General features: G+C 44.9%; 1 protein-coding gene across 1 annotated transcript in view; it reads right to left on the bottom strand.

Moving 5' to 3' along the window:
- LOC107112984 (chromosome unknown open reading frame, human C8orf58) overlaps positions 1-18,907 on the bottom strand; it is a 38,101-nt gene that overhangs the window by 13,522 nt on the left and 5,672 nt on the right. The window contains exon 2 of the mRNA XM_015414186.1: positions 2,419-3,110. Coding sequence (XP_015269672.1) covers positions 2,419-3,110 — 692 coding nt within the window. The remainder of the gene's footprint in view (positions 1-2,418; positions 3,111-18,907) is intronic.

Genomic DNA, 18,907 nt, shown 5'->3' with positions numbered 1-18,907 from the left:
CACAGCACTTTTTGAAATAGGGTTGCTTTTCCATGGTACTACACTTGATCTCAGCCAAAAGGCTTTTGTATTAATCTGTTAAAGCTAGAGAAGGGCAGAGGGAACAGAAGCACATAGCAATATCTCACACACACACTTTACAATATGAACAGGACAAAGGAAGAATATACATTCTAACAACTGAAGCAAAAAAAGCAAAGATGAGAGAAGTTGTCTGGAAGACGACCACGGAGAAGAGGCCTGAGCACTCATCCCTTGTCTATAACTGGGGGGGTGGGGGGTGTTTGAGCACCAGTTCTTCGGCTAGAGCTCTAGAAGTTTTCAAAACCAATTTCTGCACAAAGACAAACCGACAAGAACATCTACTGCACTGTAAACCAGACAGAGAGCTGCAGCCAATTAATTATGAGAACTAAATCAAAGTCTGAAAGAAGCCTCTACTACACACTCCAGCCTCTGCAGGTGGTACATTTACCTGTTTTCTGTAAAAGGTACAGAAGTACAGATTGCCTGAGTAATCTGTACCTATATCGAAGTATGATTTAAGAGCCTTAGACTACGTGCAAGAGGCAAGATCTCAGAGCGGAAAGCTCACACCCATGGCATTCCATTCTCTCTAACATCATCTCCCTCCCTGCCACCAAGATACTTGCATCAGAGCCCTATACAGAAATATTTCTCCCTGCTCCATCACAGCCAGAAGCCTCAAAGTTGCCTAATGCACATGGAAGGGGGGGGGAGGGGGGGAAAGCCTGGCTCCAGAAATCTCAGCACTGTTTCCCCAAGAAAAAATATTACTATCCACATAAGTAGCTTCTCCCCCCCCCCAGCCTTTTGAAGAAGGATTAGGAAACAGGGGGCATTAGAAGAACTAAGCATCAGTTTTTTCGCCCAAAGCTTCAGGGGCCCTAATCCTTATCATCCCCCCACTTTACCCAAACCAGTTGTTCTTTGAAACTGAGGTGGGATGGGGGGGGGGAGTGGATCTGGTTGGAAAGGGGTCAGCAAGTCACCAGATCCCAGTTCACTGCCTCAAATCTACCCAATGCTCAACTAGCAGGAAAATGCATCAACAAGTTATGAGACACTAGAAACAATAATCCCATCATTTATTCCCAGTGCTGTCTTGAGTCCAAGAGAACTAAAGGGTGCCACAACCACTCAACTCGAAAGGCTTTCTGCAAATTTTACAACTCAAATATTAAAATATCTGGACAACTGCCCAAACACTACAAATTATGCAAACTCGATGAGCTGCTTTTAAACAGCCAGTTTTGTGTTTTCTGTTCAAAGAATCAAGGAAGGGTACTTAGAAGACGATTCAAGATCTTTTGCCAGCTGGCCATAGGTGGCCAATAATCAATTCACGCAATTCAAAAAAACATCAGCTACATCATCTCAGCATTCCTTACAGCCTCGTGAAGTAGGTCAGTATTGTCTCCATGAAGGTTTGGTCTTCAGAGAAACTCTTTCATGGCCACCTAGCAAATTCTGGCTATGGATAAGTAATGTACCACCCACACATATTACAACACAGTTTTATACAGGTTTACTCAAAATTAAGTCCTTTGGCTGCACTCCCATGCACAACTGAACTGAGAATAATTGCATATGAATTCAGGCCTTATTCCAAACAACGTGAATAGGATCAGACCACTAGCTATCGCACTGCACCAACTGACAGACTCTCTCTCTCAGCCTTTTGTACCACATCCTGCAGTCTACTGCAACCATCTACATTTAATTCTGGGGCTTTCAGATAACTGGCCTTTTGCTTTGGGCTTCAGTTACCAGATAGTATATTAATGGCTACGTAGGCAACTAAGAACCCAGATGAATCACAGTCTGGATTCCATGTGAGATTTTACAGTCTGTTCCTCCCACTTACAACCAGGTCAGGAGAGAGAGTAAAGAGTGTTTACACCACTGAAGGGCAAGGACAGCACTACATTCCAGCAAAAGGCAATTATTCAAGCTATCGTCTTATGGGAAATGCAATTCATTCCACCCTACGAAACTACCTCGCCTTGCCAGTGGGAGGAGAGATTCGGTCACAGCCAGAGAGCATGTGATATCCATGCAGTCATGTCCCTGGCTCTCAAGCGTGTCATTTAAAAAATCCTCATTGCATCAGAGGGACTCCTAGAACAAGGTTGCCTCTGACATGAAGAAAACCCACTGCAAATGATTTGGGGGAAATGAATTCTGGTGAAGTAATGTGTATTGTAGCAACGTCACACAGACAAAGGAATCTTATGGTTCTGTAAAGACAGTTACTATTGCAGAACAAGGTTTCGTGTGTAACAGTAGATCTGGTAGCCTTTTAAGGTGCCACCAGATTCCTTTTTATGTTTTGGGGAAATAAAGGAAGCTATATGCCCAGGCCACACTTAGCTACAGAATACCTCTACCACTTACCACAGATTCCACGTGGTGTTCTGCAGGACTGTTGCAGACAGAGGTGGTGCTACCATACCCTCCACAAGAAGCTCCCACATCATCATCATCATCAATACTCGCAGGCCGCTGTGGGCAATAAGTCTTCAGCCTCTCCAAGTCCAGGAGGCTGCGGGGCCTCTGGTTGAGCTGTCTCGATGACCGACCAGGCAAACGGTGTTTCTGTGATCGCTGTACAACCTGGGCTAGTTTCTTGCTGACAGACAGGTTCCGGTGATAGGGTCGATCTTGGCCAGGATCTGGTTCCGCTCGCTCTTCCGCTTCGGGGCTGCTGTCGTGGGATACCACAGTGGCAGAGTCCTTCGCCAAAGGCTGGAAGCCATCCACACAGTCCAAGGTAAAGCTCTTTTCGGAATCCACAGGAGTGGAGGGGGAGTGATCGCCGCTGGCCATTTCCACACCAGAGTCCTCCGATTCAGACTTCAAGAGCCTCCCACTGGTGGGTATGAAGCCCAGCTGGTGGTTCAAACCCTTGTGGGGAACAAGCTCTGTCGGCGACCCAGCCTCACCCCATCTGTCCATCTCACTGCTTTTCTTGCCATCCAGCTCCAACTTGAGGGAGCCCTCCCTGGGAGACTGAGGGTCTTGTAGATTCCGGTACATGCTGATTGAAGTCAGCACCACAGAGCTCTCTAATGGCTTCCAGGCTCCATCTGCAACTCAGAAACGAAGCATGCTGAGTTAGAGGTAAGCCACCCCCATTCCTCAGAGAACAGAAGTCTAACACCTGAAACTATGCAAATATATTACCTAACTTGTAGGTAGCCCCTCCCCTTTCCCCAAAGCTCTCCTTACTCCTTTAAACCACCAGCTTCTGAGGAAATGTACTGCTTGCCACATATGCATTCCAAGAATATTCCTCACAGGTCTGTGATTCAGGAAGGAGGTGCCTTTCTCTTTAGAAAAAAAAGGCAGTAGAAAAGGAACAACGAGAATCGCTGAGGAAAGGTTTGTGCAAAGAATAAACATTGCATTTGGACTTTGGGATGGTGTGTGTCGCCCATCGCTGATACCCCACACCCAAACTCCTTTCACAAAGGTGTGTGCCTTTTAGTGGTTCATTTAAAAGGATGACTGTTGTAGCAACAAGAGATCTTATGTAAACTTCCATTCCTACCAGCCTTGACCCACAAGTGCATTTCTGTCTGTGACATTCAGCTTCCCTTCAGACACACTTTTTAGCCCAGCAAACAAACCCAAACACATTTCTATGAAAGTTGGTCTCACAGTGAACACTCCCAAGGACTTAAGTACTTATTAGTGTAGTGTGGTTAGGGTGCTGGGCAAGGCCATGGGTCATCAGGCCGAAATCCCTGCTCACCATGAAAACTTCACTTGGACCAGTCAGTTTCTTTCAGCTTAAACTACCCGTCAGAATTCTGTGAGGATACAATGGAGGAAGTGAAACCTATTCCACCCTGAGCTCCTTGGAGGAAGGGCGGGATAAAAACACAATGAATGAATAATGAACTTCTCCATCAATTATCTTCTATCAAGGTCGTACTCTCTTTACCACCCACCTTCTGAGCTGACACAACTGGTCACCAGAGATTACTACCTTCCATGTGGTGGCACCTCAGCTACAGAACTACTTCCTTACTTCAACTTTTGAATTATAACCTTTGTTATCAACCTCATAAGTCATCATAATAAGAAGTAGGACAAAAATCTGCTGAACAAGTAAATGATCATAATCAAGGCCGGCTTTATAGCAAGGCAACAGCCTGGGAGAGGAAATGGATGGGGGGGGGGGCTCAACAGTCCCCATCACTACTCCTGCCTCACTGCTGTCACACACACACTCCTCCTGCCACTTCACCCTCCCTTCCCCTGCAGGAGACGAATCTGTGTGTGCCCAAATAGGCTTCCTGAACTCTTGCAATCTCATGAAAATTCAGGAAGTCCTGCTGGGCATGTGCTGTTTGCTGCACTGTCTTGCTGAGGTGACATTTTGTTGGGTTTAGCAAGTTAAAACACTTCAGTAATTATAGAGTTTGTTTGTTAGTCAACAGAAAGCCACATGTGTTTATTGTAATCAAGCTGTTATCAAGTGAGAAAAGCCCACAAATCTGGTAGATCATCTTAGTTTAATGACCTGAACTTTAGCACTGTGACTGGAAAATCAATTGGCTATTTTGCATATTGGGGTCTCTTTCCTGTCTTTGTTTTGCTTGGAGAAGAGATGCCATTCTTCTAGTGTAATCTTCTGGCTGAAAACAGGTAGGATTTAGTGTCTGTTGTTTTAAACCTCGTTTACCTTTTCCCTGTTAGTTCAAGTAAAGCTATATTCTTTTTCAGACATACACATGGACTCTGACTTTCTCACTGCTCTGCTGATTTAATCTCTGCTAAAGAATATTTTTCTAAGAATACCTTTTACATTTGTACCAAAGATTTATCAGCTCAGTACACTCTCATAACAACAATACTAAGTTGTGCTGTTTTAGCCTTGGTGGTGGCTAGAATGACCAGCTGCCACTGCCAGTTCATAACCCGGAGACAGAACAAGTCCTACACTATTCCAAGGCAGTGGCAGCATAGGCAGCTGCTGAATTTTCTTCCCTAAGCCCCTCACCTGTCGTCCTCTCCCACTTCCTGCAACAAGGAGAGCTCCAGTGAGTAGGGAAAACAGATGGAGGAATTAGGAGGGAGGTATAATCATCACATACCTGCTTCCTCAGAATCTTTAAAGGGATAATAAGTACCTTGAATCTGGCAGTCTTTTCTCAGCAACAGATGTCAGAGGTACCTGTAAGAGGTACCTGTGCTGAAAAGTGAAATTTCCAGCAGATGCAGGCCACTGCCAAGGCAGCCTTTTACCATCTACGGCTGATCAGGCAGTTGGTCACCTCGAGATTGGACTACTGCAACGCTCTCTACATGGGGCTGCCCTTGTCCCAAATTCGGAAGCTACAGCACATCTGGCCTGTGCTGAAAGCATTGCACTGGCTGCCAATAGCATACTGGATTCGCTTCAAGGTGCTGGTTTTGACCTTTAAAGCCCTATATGGTCAGGGGACTGCCTACCTAAGGGACCGCCTTTCCCCATACATCCCCCAGAGAGCACTGAGGTCAGGGCTGCAAAATCGCCTGACTCTCCCCGGCCCGAAAGACGTCAGACTGGCCATCACCAGAGCTAGGGCCTTCTCAGTGGCGGCTCCACACTGGTGGAATGAGCTCCCAGAAGACACCAGGGCCCTGAGGGACCTCTTACAGTTCTACAGGGCCTGTAAACCAGAGCTCTTCCACCAGGCTTTCGATTAGGAGCCGCCACTGATGAATGAGCATTAAGAACACTTATGGATGCTGGCCTGTACAGCAACCGCCATCTATACTGATCTGCAGTTTACTTGTATATTGTTTTATGTGTTTTATTGGATTGCATTTATCCACTGTGTTTTATTGTATTCTAACTGTTGTACGCCACCTTGAGCCTGCCTGTGTAGGCAAGGCAGGATACAAATCGAAAATAAATTAAAATCAATCAATAAATAATGACAGGCTAAAAAGAGGTTTACCTGCTCCAGCATGGAAATATGAAACTTTAGGAAGAATAAAAAATTGGAGGGGAAAATACGTGATTTGCCTTGGGGTGTGATAGGGAAAATCCAAAGCTGGTAAGATGGAGTCCGTTAAGAAATATTTTCTCTCATGTAACTTGGTCACTATGGTCTTAAGTCAGGAAATTCAAACCCTGCCTTTGCCAGGAACTCGTTGACACTTTCAGCCAGCCTTTCTCTCTGGCACCCTATCTGCAATACTAATAAGTCCACTTTACAGGGTTGTTGTAAGGATAATAGCTACAAGTGCTTAAAGTACTCAAAGGCACTAAATAAATGCTACATGTTAAAATGACCCATTAAGATACAGAAAAGCTAATTTCTCAGCTCACTAAAAACATTACTTATGCATACCATTTCTAAACCCAGATACTCCACCCCCACCTACTGACAAAGATATGCATATATTTCTTAGCAGCATATCATATAGTGCCTTTCAAACTTGTTATTCAATAAAAAGGCTTTTGTACTTTGTACTGCATAAATGTGATAATGCCACTTCATATTCCAAGATATACATGATGCATTTCAACTTCTTAAAGTGGCTTCTTCATGCAATTTCTGAACCCAGTCCTCCTTTAAATAAAGTTTAGGCTGGATAAAAAATATATTGTAATATTGATTTAAGAAGCATGATTTTTGCTCCCCTAATTTAATCTTCCTGCCTCCCTCCATATGATTTGTATTGTATTGTTTCTGGCCCTCACTATAAAGAAATACACTTAAACTTGGACCCTATACCTATTGTCATCCAGATTCTCATATGTCAAGTTGGTATCATTCAGCAATCTTCCAATATCTGTTCCCTCATCTGCCCAGTTCAGCTTCTATTTTCATTGGGTATTCATAAAATACTTATCATTTTGTTCTTTTCTTCCTGCCACACATCTCTGCAATGTCCATTTTATTCCTGACCTGGTTGCTCTTCTGAGTCGCATTATACACAAGGCGGCCAAGTAGGTCAGCACAGGCACACCTGGTAGACACTCACATCCACCATCCTGCTGACATCCCTCCTTAAATTCCAAGCCCTTCCCAGTTCTCTTCTACCAGGAACAGGAAAGCTACTGACTATAAAGAATTATGTTTTCAAGAGAACACAGCCTCCAAACTCAGAAGTGTGGCAAGGCTTTCACTGTGAAGGCACTACTAAGGGTATGGAGTTCTCTTCCCATGAGACTCATTTTGCACCCCTTTCCTTTTTTTCTTTTTAAAGACAGCAGGCTTAAATCACATTCTATTTTGAAGGGGGTTTGGGAGTGTGTTACAGTTTATTGTTGAAACATCTATACCTCACCTTCCTCTGAGGACTCCAGGCTGTCTTAAAAAGAAACACTAAGTTGGGGGGGGGAGGGGAGAGAGAATAAAAACCAACAGCATAAAACGTACACCATCTGACCTGCCTCTAATACACAGTACCATTACTGCAGAGATCTATCACTTCTTTAGCCTCCAAAGGTGGCTCTCTAAAATATAACATCTTGACAAGCCATGTGACATGAAAGTACCCTGAAATGAAAACACCATGCCCACAGATCATTTGAAAGGGTTGGTTCTGCCTCTGAAAATGCCCTTGCCCAAGAGTGAACCCGTTCGAAAAAAGAGCATATGGTGAGGAGACAGATGTACAACTGGCACACCGGAGTTTGGCTTAGTACTGCTGACCTGTTCAAGGTTTAAGATTATGCTCATTTTATTACTGTTATCATCAACCATTTTTGTGGGTCTAGCTGAAAGTGGGTTTAAATGTTAACATACTTTTTAGCTTGATATTGGCACTACAATCTTAGATCAATTTTCTACCACTTTTAACTGTTATTGTTCCCTCTCAGATCATCTGAGGAAACGGCAGTTTGGATGATGAAATGCTGCAAATTGTTAGACAGCCATACACACATACAATACTTAGAATCCTCAGAATCCTCAGCTTCCTTGTAATGACAATTAAGCCAGCTCAGGTATACTGTGGATCTGTCCCATAACCTTCTTGCCTATATCCCAGTATTTCAGATCAACAAAAGGACAGATCTCACTTGACTGCCAACTGAAATGGCCCTGTGTTTAGATTCCTGTGGTCTTGACCTCACAACCCTCTCTAAATTCATAAGTACAGGCCAATTTGAGATCTCGGTGTCTTACTGGGAACATGAGACTTTTCAAAATGTTCAGCTTCCAGTAAACTCTCTGGACCAGGAAATGCTTTTGACTTTTTAGATCTATAAAAAGAATCACTAACACTGAACCTAAGAGTACAATCACTTTTTTTTGTTTACAGAAGTAAATATATTATGATTGAAGCAGTTTATCATTCCAGTTGACAGAAGAAGAAAAGAGTGGATACTTGACGGAGGGTGGGTATTTGCCACGATAGCTAACTAGAACCTGCATGTAGATAATCCTGGACACTGGGGACATTTTCATTCGCTGCTAGGGTTGCCAACTCTGGATTGAGAAATTCTTGGGGATTTGGGGCAGGGTAACCTGGGGGGAGCTGCGGTCGCTCAGTGGTTAAGACGCTGAACTGCAGACTGGAAGGTCAGTAGTTCGAGACCCGAGTGCCGCATGACGGAGTGAGCTCCCGTCTCTGGTCCCAGCTCCTGCCAACCTAGCAGTTCGAAAGCAAGAAATTGCAAGTAGATAAATACCTTCCCGCTTTGGTGGGAAGGTAACAGTGTTCCGTGCACCTCAGAGTCTAGTCACGCCGGCCACATGACCACGGAAACTTCTTTGCACAGTGCTGGCTCTTCAGCTTGGAAACAGAGATGAGCACCACAACCATAGAGTCGGATTCGACTAACTTTTGAGCAAGGGAAACCTTTACCTTTTACTAACCTGGGGGGGCAGGGTATAATGCCACAGAGCCTGCCTGCCCCCTAAGGCAGCTGTTTTCTCCAGGAACTGATCTGTCACCTGGAGAACTGATCTGTCACCTGGAGACTGGCAGCCCTGCTTGTGAGGGTTCCAGGAGGCATATGGTCGATTATAGTTCAAAACAGAATGCTAGGTCAGATGTTCTGAGATGTATGCATTTAGCTTTCACAGCAAATTCCATAGCAGGAGGTCCATTTACTTCCTTGCTAAGAACTAGCAAACTGTTTACCACCAACCCATAGACACAGAGACAAACAATTGCAACAGCTCTTGCTGCAGCACCCCACATCCTGCCTAAAACACACGCATCGGTTATGTGATATACATGCACAAGGAGCTAAACTGCATTCCTGGCTACCGAAAACATCCCTTGCTCCAGGGATCGCCCGGAATTACAGCTCATCTCCAGACTTACAGAGATCAGCCCCCCTGGAGAAAGTGAATGCTTTGGAGGGTGGATTCTATAGCGAGGAAGAAGAGGAAGAGGATTGGATTTATACCCCGCCCTTCACTCGGAGTCTCAGAGCAGCTTACAGACCCCTTCCCCTTCCCACAACAGACACCCTGTGAGGCAGGTGGGGCTGAGACAGCTCTGACAGAAACTGTACCCCACTGATGGCCCTGTCCTCCCAGGCTCCATCCCCAAATCTCCAGACGTTTCCCAACCTGGATCCGGCAACCTGCCCTGCCCATCCCCCTCCAGTGGGCAGGGGGGACGTGGCAACCCTACTTGCTCCTCATCATAAAAGTAATCTATTATGCACAGAATCCACAATGAGGGGCCAATCTCTAAAATCAAGGAGGCAGCCTAACTCTTAAGGGAGAAAGAGTTCCCAAGGAGGAAAGCACTGATTTGGGGGGGCGGGGGGGTTTGAGACGCTGTGCTAAATTCAAATTTGTTAACAGAATCAATGAATGAAACATTAGAACAGCGTACAAGAGTCTGCTTAAGTATTCCAGAAGGATAGCTTCAGTAGTCTGCTGTAGCAAAATTAAAGAGGAGACCAGCAGCATCCAGAAGATGAGCAAAATTTATGTCAGGCATCAGCTTTTGTGTGAGTCAGAGCTCACTCCCTCAGGCACTCCTATGCACCTGAGGAAGTGAGCTCTGACTCACAAAAGCTGATGCTGGCATAAATTTTGTCTATCTTTCAGATGCTGCTGGGCTCCTGTTTAATTTAAGCACACATACCGTTTTCATTAAGCATGAACTGAGGAAAGGTATCTGTTGCCCCAGAGGGGGCAGAAATCTAGCAACTGGTTCATTTAAAAAAGAACTCGGGAGGACTGAAACCATTGCAATAGATACTGCAATATGTGGTGCAATTCTGCTGATGCATATTCTATCCTCTCTACAAAATTGTAACTATTTCAGATGAAAACTCATCTAAAAATCCACACTCAAGACAAGAACACGCCTGGGGAAATTGTAGTAAGATTCTCAAAGAGGTACGTCAGGGATGCTATCCCGAAAGCGGTCGCTGCAACACCCCTGAAAGCAGGGGAGAATGCTATCAGAACGCTAAAGGATATTCCATTTGAAGTGAGACAACGCAGAAAGAAATACAAAGAACTTGTGCTCTTTCTCCAAACAAATTCAATTGGATAAAAATGGCTATTTCCAGAAGGCGTAATGTTTAAGATCAAAGAGAAAAAAGAAAAAAGAAAAGATTGACTCTGTTCTGAAAGCTCAAGAATTCTTAAAGGAACAGCTGGGAAGGCCAGAGGACAAGAAAAAAGAAGAGGACAGTAGGTCCAGTGGCGAGCTGGAAACTGGTTCTTCCGGCAAGGACTCTTTGAGCAGGGGGTAGCCCGCCCCGAAAAGCCCCTACAAGTTGTGGAAGAGAAGGGAAAAGAAGAAGTAAAGGCTGAAGGACTCTGAATTGTGCCTTTGAGAACTTTGGGTTTTGGGGATGATTGGAGGTACTGTTATTAGACAGTTAAATGTAAACTCTACGGGTAAAAGGTTTTAAATGTTTGACTCAGTTTATAAAAGGATTAATGATGAGAAGATTTGCTGTATCTAAGCTAGTTGGAGGATCTCCTTTCTTGGGTTTTTAGTTAGTGGTGACTATTTTTCTTTCTCCCGTATATGTAGTATTTCCCCCCCCTTTTTTTTTCTGTTGTAGTTATTTGTAGTTTTAAAAAATCAATAAAAAAGACAAGAACACATGCAGTTTTTACCACCTCCAGTTTACTTCCTCCCCTCCCCAAGATAACCAAGCAATTCTGTAACGTGCCAATACTCCTTCCTGAACATGTCCACCAACAGCTCATTGTACATGCAGCAGCTGTAACCCTTCTGCCCAAACACATAGGAAGCCCACACCAATTCCATGCTTCTCAGCCCACACCATTCCTAAGTGCTGTGGAAACAAACAAACAAGGAGTGTGTGTCTAGTCCTGGACTGCCAGAAAGCCAAATTCCTTCAACTGCCCACAGAAGATAGTGCTATACAAGACATCACATCAGGCATCTTCTGGAGGCGGGACACTATGGAATGTAGGGTTGCCAACCTCCAGGTGGGGTTTGGGAATCTCCCAGAATTACAGATGGTTTCTACTTGACAGGTCAGTTCCCCTGGGAAAAATGGCTACGTTGGAGGGTGGCCACTATGCCATTATACCCTGCTCTCCCCCAGATCTCCAGGAATCTCCCAATCTGGAGCTGGCAACCCTAACTGTCAGGCCCTGTTCTCTCTTTCCCCCCCCCCACAACCCTACACTCACACACAGCAACTAGATGCAAACAGTGATGAAATTTCTTCCTCTCTTGTTGCCTTCCTCGCACATAAACTCAAATCGACAAGTCCGGACAGTACAGTCCCACTGAAGTACAGAAGAATGCATTGCCCAGGGAAGGCCCTGAAGCGAGATAGCTGGGAAGGCTGCATAACTATTTACAGAAGGCCAAGGGAGGAATGCATCTGCCATCACCTCGCAATTTGGGATGTAATTGCAACCTGCAAAACCAGCACAGCCCTGTCAAGAGCCCCCAGTCCTACTTGTCAGGCTTCAGAGGTCTCCGCTCACTGGGGTCAGCCAAATGTGTAGAAGAGGGCAGGAGGAGACAGGCAGGTCCACAGTGAAAATGAAAGATACCCTGTTTGATCCACAAGGGCTGGCAGGAGCCCATGTCTCCCTGGAGGGCACTGATCCAAAATTCATCTCTTCTTCCTCCAACTGTAGCCATCTACTTGTATGAGTACCTGCCTTCTGAGCAGTGAGGACCAACAGCTTGTGAGTAATGGAATTATGCCTAATCTGCCAGCTGCATCTCTTTCTAGACAGCACAGTGTTGTTTGTCATACCTGGGGAATGGATCTTGTGGTTTCATCCTGCAGTGCGCTGTATCTTGAAGTGTGCTTGGGAAGCAAGGATTTGTGTGACAGGACTGGCTGATTCACACACACACTCATTACAGAGTGATTCATTATCGTTCATCATTACATGATTCAGCAGCATAACAGCAGAGGTAAATAGTTTTTGATTAGCCTCATGTTACCTTCCATTAGGTACAGTGCTTTGCAATGAATCTTTCAGCTACTGGTTATGAAGGATACATTTGAAAAATCAGAATATATACACATGCATGCGTAAACCGAGGCTTAAAGATCTGTAACAGTCCCGTGTCTCTTTCCTAATTAAGATGCACGGTGATGCTAATGGAAATTCTTAGGCTTAGACTAGCCACGGAACCAAACCCCGTTTATGCATTGCATTTACTTGGCCAAATTGCTGCTGTATTATGAAACTCTTGTCCAACAGGCACATGTTTTCATTGGCCAGCCTTGGGATGGTGTGTTTTACAGCCTACTTTATACATACATACTAAGAAGGAAATCCAGAGTTCTGTGGGGTTTATATCCCATAACTGGCACAGGGCTGACTCTAGTCTTAACATTTAGTCTCAGATATGATGAATGTCCAAGTTTCCTTTCCCCTAAATCTTAAAAATACACACTTGAGCTACATCCATGGTCAAGGAATATGCATTAAGCTAAAAGTTTCCTCCACTCAATGCAACCAACAAGATGCCATTTTTCCTAAAGAATATCCACCATATATTTATAAGGTTTAATATATTGTAATATCTGAACAAGGGGTGTGTGTGTGTGTATGTATATATATTACTGTTGTTTGTTATCTGTTAATCTATAGTCTTATATTTTAATAAAGTATATAATTAAAAAGAATTACAACGTTCATTACAAAATGCTTAAAGTACTGACCTTCCTTTTTCTGAATTGGAGATGAAGATCTCTTCTAACTTGCTTGCATCCATTAGACAAGTATGTATGGATGAAACTGTGTGATTTTGTTTACAGTGATTTACTACCACTGCCAGTACTACAGAAAGGGTGATTCTACAGATGACTCAAGATTTTTTTTCACAGGCCACTTTCATTTACAGTGAGAATAAGTATATGGTCTGAGTCTGCTTTTTGCCCAGTGAACCTGTTCCTTCTTGAATTTCTCTCTGAAGACTGTAGCCTCAGCTGCAGCACAGTTTTGCCAACTGGCCTGGAAAGAAAAGTTCCTTTAATAACAGTTTAGCAGGACATGACTTACTAGCAATGCTCCCTCTAAGCTGTGGAGTCTTGTGAGCAAAAATTCTACTCTGTGAGCTACAGGCATTAAAGTTGTGAGTGATCGTTTTGGCTACTGCATAAATTAGTTTGCTCTGGAGCCGTTCCTGAGTTAAGACAAAAATCTGAGCTGGAGGCTAAAAAACTGTGAGCTAACTCACACTAACTCAGCTTAGAAGGAACAGTGATTACCAGGTGAAGTTAATTCCTCTATCCCATTAAAAGCTTCAACTGCCCATTTCCACACATTAAGCCTCTATGAAACAGACAGGACATTTTTCTCCAGGACAGTTGGCAACCCTAACTGTGACTGCAGCCATATGAAACAGCCATAGTGTGGAAGCTGATCAGCTCTCTATGGGTACTGTTTGAATGGTAGACCTCCTCCTGAGAGATTTATTTACCAGTGCCTTGAATCCATTGGATGGAAGAAAGACAGGATATCATTGTAATAAATACAAGAGCGCCTCTCCCTTTTCTAATAACTAGAAAGCCGCTGTTGAGAACTATTTTCCCCACCCTCTAAGGCACATAGGAACCTGAATCTACATTCAAGAAACCTCTATGAAATGTCAGCTACGGCTTCTAAACATGGCGATGAAAGTTATTATACAGGACTGCAAATGGGCCACATTTGGAATCTCAAGTTTGACCTTGGCAACCAAGCTGATTTCCCCCCAAGCACAGCAATATTTGAATAGGTCAGGTAGTTTTATTAGATTTCATACGCAACGAAGCTCTACACGATCAGGGCCAGCACGGTCACTATCGTACCACACTGGTGTCTGTGATAACTATTGTATCGTGTTCCAAAGAGCTCAGAGCAACTAGCAGATATGGTTCCCATTTCCCTTCCTCTGTTTTACACTAGCAGCCCTGCAAGGAAGGCTATGTTGAGAAAGGGAGTGGGTGCTTGGCCCAAGGTCACCCAGATTTGAAATCAGGTCTCCCCAGCACTATTCTAACCACTCCACGCCCTGGCTCTCTTCTTGTAAGTTAACACCATAGCTCATGGTATCAAGCAGCAGGTTTTCTTCTTGTCCATCGGTGTATCAGCTTGCAATTTCAAACAGGAGCACCTTTCCAAGCCAACAAGCATCTCTACCAGCCAAACAAGCAATGGAGGAGGAGGGAAGCATGCTAATGCTGGGACTACATCCAAACTGCAAAGGCAGAGTTCTCACATGACTGAATGCTCCTCCATACAAAAAAGATTTCCCCAACAAAGAGCAACAAATAGTTTCCTGACATGCTTGCTTTCTACATGCAGGTAATTATTTGTTTTAAGGAGCTCCTCACCGGTACTCAAAAGTGGAACAGCACAAATTTTGCTACCTCAGTGAGAACTAGACCAGGAACATGTTTCAGGACAAGGTGTGGCCTCCACTGGCTATTCCTTGTACATACGTACAGAAGATGTTGCACACTGATTCTGGGGTGAAATCTCCTTGGATGCTTGGCCTCATCTTTGTAGATCATGAATAAAGAGGCAGGTAACATCATAACTGGTTATCTACCAACACAGCCTGATTCAATAAGCAACATCATACAAACAATTTAGTTGTAGATCCAGGGCTGGCCTGAGGTTTTTTTGCGCCCTAGGTGGGGCTACCTTCTGGGACCTCGCGCCCCCAATTACGGGGTTGCTAACCTCCAGGCAGGGCCTGGAGAGAAGGAAGTCCAACTTCTCTCCCCCTTTGGAGAGGTGGGGAGGGGAGTCCCGGGCCAAGTCCGTGCGCTCCCCCCGGACCAGTACTGAAGGAAAAGCCCACCCACCCCCACTCCGGACGTGGTCAGAGACAAGCATGGTTTCCTTCACCCTGCAGGAAGCTGGGCACTTGGGTCCCGGTTCGAAGCCATGGTTTGAGAGAGCCGCCTGGGCAAAAAGGCCCAGTCCCATGCCCAGGAAAGAAAAGAAAGCCGAGCTGTCAAGTGGTCGGAAGGGGGGGGTCACCAGAAGCGCCGCTACTCACTATTGCTGCCCAGCCGCATCTTTGCTCAGCCCTCTCAGGGAAGCCCCCCTCCCCCCACTACTTGCTGCGCTTTTGCTTTCTGCTCCGGGTGCAACTTGGAGGCAGCCGCGCTTGGGGCGAGGAGGGAGGGAGCGCACAGCCCAGCAGCACCGGCCCTCTGCTGGTTTCCATGGATCTTCTTTCCCAGCAGAGGGGCCCGGGAAGTGGCCCCAGCACTACCTTTCTGCTTGCAAAGAGACACGTGCAAAGAAACGCAGGGAGCCACTGCCTTGTCATCCAGGCGGGTCCTGTTTGGCACCCCTAAGGGCCGGCACGCCCTAGGCGAATGCCTAGTTTGCATAGCGGGTGAGCCGGCCCTGTTTAGATCCCACCTTTCTCTCCCAGTGGGGACCCAAAGCAGCTTACCTTGTTCTCCTCCTCCCTGTTTTATCCTCACAACAAACTTGTGAGGTGGGTTAGGCTGAGACTGTGACTGGCCCAAGGTCATCCAGCAAGATTCCGTGGCAGAATTAAGGGATTTGAACCTGGGTTTCCCAGATCCTAGTCAGATACTTTAACCACTATACCACAGTGGCTCTCCCACTGCACAGTAACGGCTATGGAAACTCGGTAAGTAGCCAAGCCTATAGATGGGAGAGAGGAAAACCTGTTTTTTTTACATGCTCACCCCCAGGATCTTGTTTGGGAAGCACTGGAAAGAAATAACTTCTTTTTCGGAATGAGTGAAATGCTTTTTAAGACTAAATGTATGTGTATTTTTATGCAAGACAATCCAGGTAATATAACTCCTATGTATACTGTATACCTAAACATCAGGTTTTCAAACATATTTGCTTACATGTGACTAATTTTATCCACAATTAATACTCCACAATGTATCATAATACACTATTGAATAGTTCAATGTTTTCAGCATTCTAAAGGTGCTTAATATCCAAGTATGCTGCTAGCCCTATTATGATTATGAGACTGTTTCTGTTCCAATAATACACATTTGTTCTTTCCATTTTTATTGTCTCTCAAATGGCAAAAACTAAGCTAACATGTGCTAAGGTAGGGTTCACGGTTCCCTCCCTCTCCTTGACTTGTGAGTATATCTGCAGTTTTCCTTGCAGCCAACAAAGGCATTTATACTTCTTAATTTCACAAATATGCTGAATAGTACAAATTGATTTATTTCAATTTCTATCCCGCCTTGCCTGACAAGCAGGCTCATTATGGGTTTCAGTTATGGGTTTCAATAAAATAAGTTCAGGTTTAATAAAGAAGAAAGTATTGCATATATTTTGAAAATTTCCCCAAATTCCATCTTTTTTCTTGGGGCGTCTTTTTCTTCATGCCTTTAAAATTTCCAGAAATTTCTACCCAGGCTACAAATTAAGACCTATATGCAAGTAGAAAAAGCTCTAATGAGAATCCTTGTAATACCGATTATAAGAAAAGAACAGTTCTTTGCTGCATGGAAACCCCTTGACCTCCATCTACCTGCCTTTTCAGCACAACCCAGGGCTTACAGGCACATGACAACAACTTTCCATAATGTAATTGGACAGCTCTAACTTTACAAAGCCAATGTGTTTGAGTTTGCACTAAGTCTGGATAGAAAAGTATTCCAAGACAACAACTAGACTATTCACTAACTTATGTACATCATGTACATCCCTTTGCACAACAGAAATTCTTCCAAAAGACAATGCAAGTGATGTTGGCCTCTTGCTATGCATAAGGTGGCTGAGCTAGTTTGTCATGTCCATCACGCTTCAGAATGTGGGGCAAAGGTAACTTAGTAAATCTCATGGAACTGCAGTCCAAGAATGCATGTGTTACAAAAGCTCTGAGCCAGCTTACAGTCAACAGAATCACATGCTAAAGACGCCCCGAGGATACACCACCTCCCACTGGAGTTGCTCACTCATCCCCAACTTCCCTCAACACAGAAAACTAGCAGGGCAAGGGAAAAGGTTCAGTTTAGATTTCATCTTCTAGTACTTTCCCCTCCCTTAGCATACAAAACCCCCATCCCCAACTGTTCTGGGGAGGATGCATACAAATCTTTTTTTTTAAAAAAAAAGCCAAAAACTGAAATCCAACCCCATAGTTAGAACCCCAGCCCACAAACAACTTCAAAAGGTGTAAATTGCTGATTGAGTCTTTTTTAGTATTTCAAAGGATTCATGCATTCCTGGTGCTCCCAGATCCTAATATGATACTCTTAACTACTACACCACACTGGCTCTCACAATTTATATGCTGCTATTCCTGCAAGGAGATCACAGAGCAACCTATATAGGGAACTATCCCATTTCATTGATAAAACCACCCTGCTAGGTAGGCAAGGCTGTGGCATAGAGGCTTGTCTAAATTCCCACTCCTAGTAAGTTTTATGGCTGAGAAGGTATTTGAGTTCAGGTCTTCCCATTCCAAGCCCAGCATTCTACCTAATTATGCCATGCTAGCCCTCCTTCCTCTGTAACAGAAGAGCTAAACAACTTTCTTGGAATCTACCAAGGGAGATAACAATTAATTATTATATGGCATTATATGTAGAATAGCCAGGAGATCCTAAGGTTGTCTGGCAGCCAGAAGTTCTAGCTCTTTAGTGTTATGTACCACTAAGTGCATAACCACCCCCTCATGGATCACTGCCTTGTCGTGGCAAGGGGGCTTGCGTGGTTCGATGAGGCTGTTGGCTATGTTGTGGAGGGTCACCCAAGATGGACAGGCCACAGCAGAGAACTCAGACCAAGCGTGATCCACTGGAGAAGTAAATGGCAACCCACTCCAGTATCTTTGCCAAGAAAATCCCATGGACAGTATCAAAACGCTAAAAGATATGACGCCGGAAGATGAGCCCCTCAGGTTGGAAGGTGTCCAATATGCTACAGGGGAAGAGCAGTGGGCAAGTACAAGTAACCCCAGAAAGAGTGAAGCGGCTGGGTCAAAGCCAAAAGGACACTGAGTTGTGGATGTGTCTGATGGTGAAAGGAAAATCCGATGCTGCCAAGAACAATACTGCATAGGAACCTGGAATGTAGGATCTATGAATCAAGGTAAGTTTGATGTGGTCAAAAATGAGATGGCAAGACTGAACATTGATATCTTAGAAATCAGTGAACTAAAGTGGACAGCAGGGGTCATTTTTGGGGGGGACGCGGGGGACGCCATCCCCCCAGGTGAGGTGCGGGAGGGCGGGGCCTGGAGCTCCCTGCTGGTGCCCGCTGGAGGTCGCCGCCGGCTGTGGGGAGGACACACTTCCGGTGATGTCAGGGGGTGTGGCATATGCTAATGAGTTATGCTAATGAGTTGGGGGGGACGCGGGGGACGCCATCCCCCCAGGTGAGGTGCGGGAGGGCGGGGCCTGGAGCTCCCTGCTGGTGCCCGCTGGAGGTCGCCGCCGGCTGTGGGGAGGACACACTTCCGGTGATGTCAGGGGGTGTGGCATATGCTAATGAGTTAT

The sequence above is a fragment of the Gekko japonicus genome, unplaced genomic scaffold, assembly GCF_001447785.1.
Source record: "Gekko japonicus isolate JY-2015 unplaced genomic scaffold, Gekko_japonicus_V1.1 scaffold9, whole genome shotgun sequence".
Lineage (NCBI taxonomy): Eukaryota > Metazoa > Chordata > Lepidosauria > Squamata > Gekkonidae > Gekko > Gekko japonicus.
Note: the sequence above shows the minus strand (reverse complement) of the source record. Positions and strands in the feature narration are given on the sequence as shown.